Below are 12079 nucleotides of genomic sequence, written 5' to 3'. Positions count from 1 at the left end.
TGCTGAGGTGGAAGCGAGTCCCCATAGAGCACTCTCGCAGACTGGAGGAGGCAGCACCCATTTGGTCCATAGTTTCCTTTTTGTTTTTACTTGGAAAAGAAGGCTCTGCTCTCCATGTTGATCCTTTCCACCCCAAACCTTCAGAGAAAGTCTGTGTGCAGTTTTAGCAATGAAACTGTCATGTCAGAAGTGTGGTCTTGCAGCAGCTATGATGGGGTTGTCCTGTGACCCTCAGTGTGGCCAGGTGCCATCAGAACAGTAATGTGACTTGACACTTCCCAGGTGGTGTTGGGTTCCTGTTGTTTTCCTTATTATAAATTGGAAGTTTCTGTTATTCCAATAAAGTTGAGTATTTTCTTGAAAAAAAAAAATCGAATGGATCTCATAGGTTCATTCATCTATTTGAATGCTTAGTATTCAGAGTAGCAGTGTTTTGGGGCTCATCTGTTAAGAGCACTGACTGCTCTTCCAGAGGTCCTGAGTTCGATTCCCAGCAACCACACGGTGGTTCACAACCATCTGGAATGGGGATCCAATGTCCTTTTTTAGTGTTTCTGAGGACGGTGACAGTGTACCCACATATATAAAATAAAATAAATAAATATTAAAAAAATACAAAACAAAAAGAGTCGTGGCCCTGCTGGAGTGGATGTGGCCTTGTTGGAGGAAGTGTGTCTGTCGCTGGGAATGGGCTTTGAGGTTTCAAAAGCCTAAGCTAGGCCTAGGTATTTCACTCGCTTCCTGCTGCCTACAGATCGAGCCATAGAACTCTCAGCTCCTTCTCCAGCACCTTGTCTGTCCGAATGCCACCACGCTTCCCATCATGATGACAACAGACTGAACCTCTGAAACGGTGCGCCAGCCCCAATTAAATGTTTTCCCTTATAAGAGTTGCCGTGGTCATGGTGTCTGCTCACAGCAGTAGAAGACTTAGACAGAAGCTCGGTGAGGAGTGCTGGCCATTTTGATCAGAGTATCATTGTTTGGATTCTACTACTGCTCAGCTTCCTGGCTCTGGCTGCTCTGAGGGGGCCAGGGTTCTGTTTTTATACATTATTCCTTGTTTTCACATTCCATACATGGTTTCCTGCCAAGCTATGGGCATTGGAAAGAGCTGGGTCCATTTCCCAGTCTCCTGCGGGGTCTACTCTTGTGAAGAGTGTGACCCAGGGGGGCAGTTCTGAGATTTGACATTGCCCCATGAAGCTGCTAATCAGGGTATCCTTGGAAGCTTTTTTACAGAGGAAGGTTGGCTTCCTCAGAGGGGAAGGAATGACAGTGTGGAAAGGGAGACTCTGGTGTTCAGGTATGCAGCAAATGCCTTAGCCCCATGGGCAAGAATTTGTTTGCTTTTTAGATTCATTTAATGTGTATGAAGTGTATGAATGGTTTGCTTGTGTGTGTGTGTGTGTGTGTGTGTGTGTGTGTGTGTGTGTATGTATGTATGTATATATATGTATGTATGTATATATATATATACCACAACTGTGTCTGGTATCCCAGAGGCTGTCTTTGAAAGAGGGCCTGAGAGCTCCCCTAGAGCTGGAGTTATAGATGGTTATGAGCCACCATATGGGTGCTGAGAATCAAACACTGGTCCTCTGGAAGCGAAGACAGTACCCTTAACTGTTATGGGTTAGTCTGATGCTATTTGTATTCTAATGCTAAATACTGGCTCTCAGTGAATCCTAGAGTACACCCAGCTGTGGAAAACTTGCATCCTGGTTTCACTGGCCAACAAAAGGCTAGAGCCCGTGATTGGGCAGTGGAGGGAAAAAGGTGGGACCAGAGGATCTAGTGAGGGGGTTGTGGGGAGAGAAAAGGCAGAAGAAAGGAGATGGGGGGGGGGGGGCCATGAGAAGAGATGGAGCGCATGGCCAGGAGAAATAGCAAAGCAACAAGGGACTTCTATCTGGGAAGTAAGTTACTAGAGTTCCAAACCTGCCCAATCTAGGCTCATGACTTGTAAATAAAATACCTGGATTGTGTGTCTTTCATACAAGCTAGCTAGAATTATAAATTGATTTTACACTTAACTACTGAGCCAACTCTCCAGTTTGGAAAAGTCGAAGCTCTGCTTCCACACACAGATTAGGTAGGCATTTTTGTTTGGTTTTGGTTTGATCATTGATCTAGATAGGCCTACGTTATGTCAGCCTGGCTGGCCTGGAGCTTGAAATGTAGACCAGGTTAGCCTCAAACTCATAGATGCCTGCCTTTGCCTCCCGAGTGCTGGAATCAAAGGTGTGAACTTCCACACCAGTCTTCAAAACTTCCTTTATTTTTGGTCATGAACAGCTGAGCCACTTCTCCAGCCTAAAACTTCTTTTGAACACTCTGAACAGAAACTTTACCCACTGAACGCTAACATCCAATTCTAGTCTTTTTCTCTCCAGTCCCTGCTAACATTTAATTCTCTACCGGAACTTCCTGCCTACCATATACAGGACTCATAACCTCCTTTGTCTTTCTGTTTTCATGACTTACCTACACTGGCCAGTAGCCATGTTGCCTTCCTTCTTATAACTGAATAGTATTCGATTGTGGGTTCATTCTATGTTTTATGCATACAGCCATTCACTGGTTAACTGGCAGCCGCGGGCTACTGTGTGTGAACAGGGCTGCTGTGAACATCCGTGTGTGACTGTTTGCTCAAGTCCTTGCTTTTGAGGATTTCTTCCCCCCATGGAATTGCTAGGTCATTAAATGATGCTATCTATTTTTAGCTTTCTGGGAACTTGTGAACTCTTCCTCCACAGCTGCTCCGTCCTCAGTCTTTCCCAGTCTCGCCAGCATCCCTTCCTTTCTGTGTTTTCATTTGCTTGTTTTTCGAGACATTCTATCAACGAGCTACATCCACAGACCCAATTTTGTGCTTTAAATTATAGGCTAGTCATGGCTGCTCATGCCTCAAATGCCAGTCTAGGCTACATGATAAATTCTCAGTCAGCCTGGGCTACAGACTGAGGTCCTGCAGGCATCCCAATAGTCCAGAAGTGATGCCTAATGCAGCTCTGTCTCGCCCTTTGTGGCCTTTGCCCTTGATTGCCTTTTCCCATCTTTTCATGCATTTATTAGGCTACCTTGGAATACATTGTGAGTTCCAGGCCAGTCTGAGCTACAGTCTGGTCTCTAAAAGCAAAAATAAAAATCTCCAAGTAATTGGAGGAGGATTTCTGCAATTGGGTTGAGACCTCAACTCACAGCAATACTCCTGCCTCTACCTCTAGCTAGCATCTTGGAATTACAGGTTGTGAGCCACCATGTCAGACCTGTAAAACATTATTTTAAACTTAGTTTTATTATATATATATATATATATATATATATATATATATATGTGTGTGTGTGTGTGTGTGTGTGTGTGTGTTTGCATGCATGTCTGAGCACCATGTGTGTGTGTGTGTGTGTGCCTTGTGCCTGCAGGGATGTCATATTACAGACAGTGGTAAGCTGTAGGTAACTAACTGTAACTGAAGTTACAGACAATGGTAACTCGTCGGTGTGAGCTGAACGTTGGTCCTCTGACAGAGCACCTGTGTTCTTAACTGCTGAACCATTTCTGCAGCCCCAAGAAAGCTTTGTTTGGAGAGTCACAGTAGGGCAGACAACTAGAGGAGAGCTTTGACAAACCTATTGTTATAAAGGTGGGTGGAGCTTGTGGAAAGCAAGGAAGGCTAAGAACCACATATGAGCATACACCTACAGTAGGCAGGAACCTAATACCGAAAGGGACGGGCTGAGGTTAGTAGTAGTTACAGAACACAGGAAAAATGGATTGTAGAGAGGGCCGCCTAAGGAGAGAGAGACGGTCACCTACAGCCCTCTCAGGAGCCAGAGAATAAAATCCTCTTCTCTCCTGAGGCAAGCCAGCCTTACCCAGAGTCTGGTTAAAGTCAGTTACCAGCTGAGAGTCGGGAATCCCAGCCTAACAGACTCTGTCGAAATTGCCTACAAAGACATCTCTTTATATGGGATGTTTCAGATGAGGATGTTAAAGTAGGAGTGAGTCATAATGAAGGCCATGTATACACGGACCTCATCCCTCCCCAGCAATAAACCTGCGATTTTCTAAGAATCTCAAAAGGAAAGAAAGATAAGAAAATCCCGTTTACAGTACAAGACAGGTCCCAACTCGCTTGTGCAACCCTTGTGACCCACACTTGATCTGATCAGATTGTCCAAGGTACCCGGTAATCTTACTTATCAAAAAGAAGACAAAGAGAGATAGAGAGAAGACAGACTCCACAGCAGCCCTTTGAGATGTAACCTAGAGGCCTCTTCTGTCTGGAGCCAGACAACTCTTGTCCTAGTCTAGGAGGAGTGAGTCTCACAGAAGCCAGACCAGCCAATAACTGTGGGGCCGCTTTTGTCTTCTGCTCTGGAAAAAAACAAAAAAAAACAAAAAAAAAACTTAGGCATAAAAGGTCCAAGGCCACCTGGTTGGAAAGCCCTGTCAGAGAAGTACAGCATTGGCTAGGTTTCAGTAAGTCACTCTGGCCTGGAGCTGAAACATGGATTCCTGACATCAAAGTGGCTAAGGGTCACGCCCCGGGCAGCTGCAGGCAGCAACAATGGGGGAAAAGCCTGTGCAGTAGCCTCAAGAGCTGCTGGCCCAGGGTCTGCAGGACCCTCCCTGGTGACCTGCCTTGTTACTCTAGCTGCTGGAGAGCTGAATGTCCTGGAGGGACATCTGCTCACAGGAACCTGTGAGTTAAAGCCTAGAATAAATTCAAAGGAACAGCTTTGTTTCAGCAGGCCTAGGGACACTGTCTGTGACTCAGACGCCACTCCTGCTACTGTCTGGAAGCCTTGACAACCAGAGGCCCGCAGGGTCTTAGATGAAGTCTCTTCTAAGTCCCTGCCTGTTTTCTTTCTTTCCTTTCAACATTGTTATTTTACACACTGATCTCTAACCCAGGCTACAAAATTGCTATATATCCTGGCCAGCCTCTAAATACTTTGTTTTTATTTTTTTGTCTCTGTGTGTCTGTGTGTCTCTGTGTGGCTCAGCGTAGTTGTGTCTGTGTCTGAGAATGTGTGCTTATGTGTGTACTCTGAAGGCAGAAGAGAGGGTGTCAGATCCTCTAGAGTTCAAGCTATGTGTGTTGCGAAACACCAGACAAAAGTGCTGGGAATAAAACTCTGGTCCTCTGGGAGAAGAGCAAATGTTCCTTAACTACTGAGCCATCTCTCCAGTCTCTTCTATAAGTTGAAAAGCCATAGCAGAGCCTGGGGATAGTCCATAGGCTACCCTCAATCTTCAGGTGTCTGTATCCAGCTTGCTGGGACCATAGGCGTGTGTCTCTATAGCTGCCCTACCTGCTTTCTGTCACCTGCCTGGATTGCCAGGCCTGTGTAGACCCCTCGCCAACATCTGTTGTCCTGCCACCGAGAACCTCAGCTTTTCCCTCTTGTCTTCATGGTCTCATTGGATTACTGTCTCCCCTTGTCTCTGGCTTCACTGCCCACACAAGCAGAAGCACCATTTCCTCAGGAGCCTCAGCCTGAAATTGTGACTGGCCAAAGGACAGAAAGGCCTTCCACGCATACTGTTAAGAATGCTTTCTGCCAGTGTGCCCCTCACACCCGTCTCAGCACCTCCCCTCCCCTTCTGTGCCAACATATAGCTTCTTTTTACAGAAGCAAAGCTCTGGGCCAATGAGATGGCTCGGTGGGTAAAGGAGCTTGCCACCTAGCCTGGAAACCTGAAACCATGCCCTAGGATCCACGTGGTAGGAGAGAACTGACTCCTACAAGTTGTCCTTTGACCTCCACGTGTGCCCCATGTCATACACGTGTGCCTAACCCCATAAGTAAATGCAATTTTTAAGAATGTGTGTTGGTGTTTTCCCTGCATTTCTGTCTATCCCACATAGTGCCCACAGAGACAGAAAGAAGGAGTTAGATCCCTTGTGGTTGCTTGGACTCGAACTTGGGTCCTCTCTAAGAGCAATCAGTGCTCTTAATCCCCAACTCATTCCAGTGCAGTAAGTACATCTTTTTGGAAAAAAAAAACAATAAAACTTTATACAAAGACAATGTGTCTCCTCTTTGTCCTCTTCCTATTCTTTTGAAACAGGCTTTTAAGTAGCCTAAAATAGCCTAGAACTCACAATGTAGCTGAGATGACATTGAACTTCTGATTCTCATGCCTCCACCTCTGAATGTTTAGATTATAGTGTACATCTGTACATCTGGTGTGTGAGATAGAGGAAGCTGGACCCAGGGCTTCAGGTATGTGAGGCAAGCACTCCCCTGACCAGGGCAGCCTCACAGGGGTTACTGTCCTGTTGCTATAGGCAACGTTTTTGCTTCTCCTCTCCATCCTTAGACAGTTTGGTTGGACTGGAGACAAGGTGATCCTTGCATAGCCCTGACTGGCCATGAAACCCTTTGTTTGAAATGAGTGAAACCCAGTTGTGGTCTTAGAGCACCAACTCACTTGGAGGCTCTCCACCAGTATCTTTGAATCTATCCTGGGACCGCCTTCAGTTAAGAGCTGGGAAGCCTGTCTTCGGGATGGGCACTGAGTCTCCTAGCCCACCTCCCAGAATGTCTGCATAAATACGGTTCTGCAGACCTCAATCTCCTGTTCCAGAAGGGTTCTTGTTCACAGTGCCTTGGGGATGCTGGACACCACTAATGTTCATGGGCACTGTTAATCAGGGCAGCTGTCCTTTTCCCATGAGCTGGGCATGGGCTAAGAACCAGGCAAGACTGTGATAAGAAGCTTGGTCCCCACTTCCATCCAAGGTCTCTGGATAACAGGGAGGGGAACTCTTGGACCTTCCTGGTTGGATAGGGTCATGGGGATTGGGCAGGGCTTGAGGACCCTAGGGGACATAAAAAGAGCCTCAGAGTAGGCAAGCACCAATTCCTTGACCAGCACCATGGCATTCCTTTGGCTTCTGTCCTGCTTTGCCCTTGTGGGAGCCACCTTTGGTAAGTGGTGGGAGTCAGCTGACACAGCCAGGTACCATTAGAGGGGGAGAGGTCGGAGGGGTAATCCTGAAACAGCTTATCCCCTACCCTTCTTCTCTGAGCCTCATTAAGTAAAAGGAACCAGAAGTCTCAGGGAAGGCAAGAGTCTTTCTAGGACCTTCTGGGCTTATGCCCTGCTTCAGGAGCAAAAAGACTTGCCTGTGTCCAGGTGTGCTCTGTAGATCCAGATGTGACTGAGGTAGAAGTGCTATGGCCCAGCAGGAGCCTGCTGGCAGATGCTTAGCTTTTGTTTTTTGTTGTTCTGTTGTTTGCTTTTACCTTGTATTGTTTGAAACAAGATCTCACTCTGTAGCCCAGGTTAGCCCAGAGTTTACTATGTAGCGCAGGTAGGTTCAGACTTAGAGCAATTCTCTTGCCTAGGCCTCCTAAGTGCTTGGGTTAAAGACTGATGCTATAACATTTACATGTTATAACAAAAAACAACTTATCATTTTGTGTTTTCCTTTATAAAAAGAAGAAAACAAAAGAGGGAGAGATTACCTTGAGGTTGGGGTGTATTCCTGTGGGCCTAGCATTTGCTTCTTGAGGAAACAGGGTCTCTTGTAGTCGGTCCTGATCCTCCTGCCTCCATCTCCCATATGCTAGGATTAAAGGCATGTATCCACCACAGCGAGTTTCAGATCATTCTCCATGCCCGCCATTTGTCTTATTTTTCGGTTGCTTATTTTATCACTAAACACCGTCTTTTACTGTAGCTCAGTCAGACAACTGGGATCAACCAAATCTCCTGTTTCAGCCATCAGAATGGCTGGGACTATGGGCATTTGCTAATAATCCAGCCTGACATACTTTGTTAAGAATGACAACCCAGGGCGCTGGAGAGATGGCTCAGTGGTAAAGAGAACTGAATGCTCTTCCAGAGGTCCTGAGTTCAATTCCCAGTAACCACATGGTGGCTCATAACATCTGAAATGAGATCTGATGCCCTTTTCTGGTATGTCTGAATACAGCTACAGTGCACTTCTACAGATTAAATCTTAAAAAAAAATAAATAAGAGAGAGAGAGAGAGATAGCCCAGATTCAGCCCAGCTCCCTCCCTTGTCCTGTTCTGAGTCATTTCTCTTCAGGCTTTTACAAATGCGCTACCATATGTTTAAATCCATCGGCAAAGAACCTTACAACTACATGGATAGTAGTTGGCTGTGCTGGTTTAAACAAACTCTATTTCACTCAGAATGTGGCAGATCCAGCCATGTAGCCATGGAAACCCAGCACACTGAGTTAAATACACTGCACTGTGAGAACACACAATCCCGGTTCTCATTTTTGGCTAATAGAAAAGTAGATGATTGTGACTTTGTGGGAGTATTTTAGTCATCAATGGAGAATCTTGTCCATTTCCTAGTTTCTGCCCTCAAGAGAGACAGGTGCTGGTCCCTTGATAGGGTCAAAGAACTTCAGAAGTAGAGAGGCTGGTCACAGGGTCTGCAGGGGCCACAGTACAACCAAACTGTGAATATCTGCCAGTCACTGTAGCAAGTGTGTTCTGGCATGTCCAAGATGCCCGGCCACTCCTGCTTATCTCCCTCTTCTGTGTGTTTTTCATGGTGTAGCATCAATGTCCCCTTTCTTTCTTTTCTTTCTTTTTCTGGAACTTGAGACAGGCTCTCACTATGTAGCCCCTTATGGCCCAGAACTCTCTCTATAAATCAGACTGTCCTTAAACACAGAGATCTCCCTTCCTGTCTCCTGAGTGTTAGGATTAAAGATGTACACCAATGCACCTGGAACAAAGTTTATTTCCTTTTTAATTAAAGAACACAGCCGGGTAGTAGGCATGTTTTTGTTTTTTGTTTTTTTGTTTTTTTGTTTTTTTTATCCCAGCACTGGGGATGCATACGGAGGGCATCTCTGAGTTTGATACCAGCCTGGTCTTCAGAGTGAACTCCAGGACAGCCAGGGCTACACAGGGAAACACTGTGTAAAAAAGAAAAGAAAAAAAAAATAGGTAGGGTACCAAATTTCATGTGCTTGAATAACTATTGAAATTGGTAGGTACCTTGGAAATGGCCAGCCTGGAGTTTGAGCCGCACAGCCTGGTTGTCCAGTAGGCTTTCTGTTCTCCTCTGACATGCCTGGATGGGGGCTGCTGTGCCTCTCTTCATCCTTGGAAGGATAAGGGGGTCAGCAGGCTCTGTGTGAGGGACCCCTCAGCCAAGAGGATGAAGGAGAGCCACATGCTTCCAGGGGGTGGTATAGTCACAGTGGGGTGCAGAGGCATTCTACAACATGGTTACTACCTTTCCAGGCTGTGGTGTCCCTGCCATTCAACCTGTACTGACCGGTCTGACCAGGATTGTCAATGGAGAAGATGCTGTTCCTGGCTCCTGGCCCTGGCAGGTGTCCCTGCAGGTGAGAAGAAAATCCTGGGAACATTAGTGCTTGTATTGGGGTGCTACTAAGGTAGGAACCACTGACCTTACTTTTCATCCTCCCTAGGACAAAACTGGCTTCCATTTCTGCGGGGGATCCCTCATCAGCGAAGACTGGGTGATCACTGCTGCCCACTGTGAGGTCAAGTGAGTCTCAGACTACGTTGGGGGTTCTGCTTCCAAGTTCATTGGGGGAGGGGAAAGGGGTCAGATGGATTCTTCCTCTCACCCCCTATGTGTCCCAATCCCTAGGACCTCTGATGTGGTAGTGGCTGGAGAGTTTGATCAGGGCTCCGATGAGGAAAACATCCAGGTCCTGAAGATCGCTAAGGTACACAGGCTGCTGATGGGAGAGGAGCTCAGTCCACATGCTGGGGGGGCAAGCCCAGTGAGGGGAAGCACTTGACTCCTTAAAGGAGCTTGTAGAGTTGGGATTGGACTTAGAATTCTCTTTCTGCGTCTGTTCTGATGGAGCCAAAAGGAAAGGAGCGTGTGTCCATAGGGTATCAGCACAGCCCAGGTCCCCCAAATCTTACCAAGTTTCTCGTCCCCACAGGTTTTTTCTAACCCCAAGTTCAGTATGATCACTGTGCGTAATGACATTAGTCTGCTGAAGCTGGCCACTCCTGCCAAGTTCTCTGAGACTGTGTCTGCCGTGTGTCTGCCCACTGTTGATGATGACTTCCCTGCTGGGACATTGTGTGCCACCTCTGGCTGGGGCAAGACCAAATACAATGGTGAGTGTGACCTTGCTCCAGGGAGCTGTTCTTGGGTCCAGGTGGAAGGCTCTTTCAGCTGTGAACCCCCCACTGTCTGTCTGGCTTTCTTATTTCTATTGAAAAAAATTAATTTTCTTTTATTTGTATGAGTACACACTATAGCTGGTCCTCAGACACATCAGGAGAAATCATCAGCTCCCATTACAGATGGTTGTGAACCACCATGTGGTTGCTGGGATTTGAACTCAGGACCTTTACAAGAGCTGTCAGTGTTCTTAACCACTGAGCCATCTCTCCAGCCTCATCTTTCCATTTCTTAATTGAAATTTGTCAACTAAAGCCAGGCATAGAAACATGCTTTCATCCCTAGCCTTTGAGAGGCAAAAAGCAGACAGAGCCTGTGAGTTCCAGGCCAGGTAAAGCTACATAATAAGACAGTGTCTTTAAAAAAATTATTAACTAGTAATTCACAATTATTATGTGTCACTTAAGACTTAATATTTAAAACTCATCTGACACAAATGGTTGCTGACAAGATGGGGCCTCAGGAAGCCTTCTGCTCAGCAGGAGGAATTCTCTCTGAGCCTGAACCTGAGTACAGGTTCCATTCTGGTGTAAACCATGGTCTCAATAAGAAATCTTATACACCTACTACCCATGGCCACAAGAGCCAGGCTCTGCCTGTTTCTGAACCTGACAGCAGCTCTCCCCGCAGATGTCTGAAAGAACCCATGGTGGTATGCAGTAAGCTGGCAGGCCTCGGGACCTTGACTCCATTCCCTCTATCCCTGTAGCCTTCAAGAGCCCTGAGAAGCTGCAGCAGGCAGCCCTGCCCATCGTGTCCACTGCTGAATGCAAGGAGACCTGGGGTTCCAAGATCACCGATGTGATGATCTGCGCAGGCGCCAGTGGAGTCTCTTCCTGCATGGTACAGCCTCCCACTCCGGATCCGTTCTCAGAACGTGTAACCTGGTCAGGCTAGCAGAGGGCTTGCAGTCCAGAAAAGGATGAGCTGAGGCTAACAGACACCCCTAGGGGCACCTCTGCCCAAACTGGCAGTGTAGGGCCCACAGGAAACCCACTCTTGCTACCAGCCCTGTGAGCTTCGCGTGTCTCTTACTCACAGAGGGAACATAAGGGTGTGGGTCCCCTCCAGGAGTGCAGGTGTACAGGTGGGGCTGTCCGTGACCCCAAGGAACCGTCCTGCACTTTGTCTTGACCCCACCTGGTCCAGGTACTCTTGTTAGGCTCGATGACAAGTTCTTTACCTTTCTCTGCAGGGTGACTCTGGTGGCCCCCTCGTCTGCCAAAAGGATGGTGTCTGGACCCTGGCAGGCATTGTGTCCTGGGGCAACAAGTTCTGCTCTACTTCCGTCCCTGCTGTGTATTCCCGAGTCACAGCCCTCATGCCCTGGGTGCATCAGATCTTGGAAGCCAACTGAGTCTGTGGTTCTTGCCTCCCCCTTTGAGCATTTACAATAAATCATCGAATTAGAACACTGACTCCCTGTGTCTTTGTGCTCCAGGGGACAAGAGACAGGACTCATCCGTGTCATCTATCAAGGGAACAGATTACTGGCTCTAAGCTGCATAGACCCTGATGGGTCTTTTTTCTGCCTCCCCCTTCTTAGAAGTCCACCGTAGGTCAGAGCTCAGGGTGTTTCTACTACAACCAGCTGGACTCACCGTCACAGCCTTCTCTGGCAGGCAGTCATCCTTGGCCACACTGTGTCCTTCACAGTCCTTGAAGAGCCAGTCATCTGACAGTGGTGAACCTTGTGCTGGTGACACTCTTCTCTGCATTTAGGCTCCTTACAGCATCCTTCCTGCTTCAGACCCCACCCTTGCCTCTGTCCAGGCTCCCTGTGAGCTCTGGATGTTAAACCACCAGCCTGTGGGCTTCCACACTCTTACCTCTCCCTCTCCTCAGTATGTTCTGCTCTTGGGGAGGTTAGAGGTCAGATTACCTTCCCCACATCCAC

General features: G+C 47.3%; 1 protein-coding gene across 1 annotated transcript; it reads left to right on the top strand.

Moving 5' to 3' along the window:
- Positions 1 to 6893: 6893 nt before the first annotated feature.
- On the top strand, positions 6894 to 11539 carry LOC308436408 (chymotrypsinogen B; the record flags this gene model as incomplete). The annotated part of the gene is made up of 7 exons (XM_080937314.1): positions 6894 to 6945; positions 9255 to 9358; positions 9446 to 9525; positions 9631 to 9709; positions 9935 to 10115; positions 10892 to 11025; positions 11378 to 11539. The coding sequence occupies 7 exons, from the start codon at positions 6894 to 6896 to the stop codon at positions 11537 to 11539; spliced, it is 792 nt and encodes a 263-aa protein (XP_080793440.1).
- Positions 11540 to 12079: the final 540 nt, after the last annotated feature.

Source organism: Micromys minutus (assembly GCF_963924665.1).
Source record: "Micromys minutus genome assembly, chromosome: 24".
NCBI classification, from domain to species: Eukaryota; Metazoa; Chordata; class Mammalia; order Rodentia; family Muridae; genus Micromys; species Micromys minutus.
This window is presented reverse-complemented; position numbering and strand designations above follow the sequence as displayed.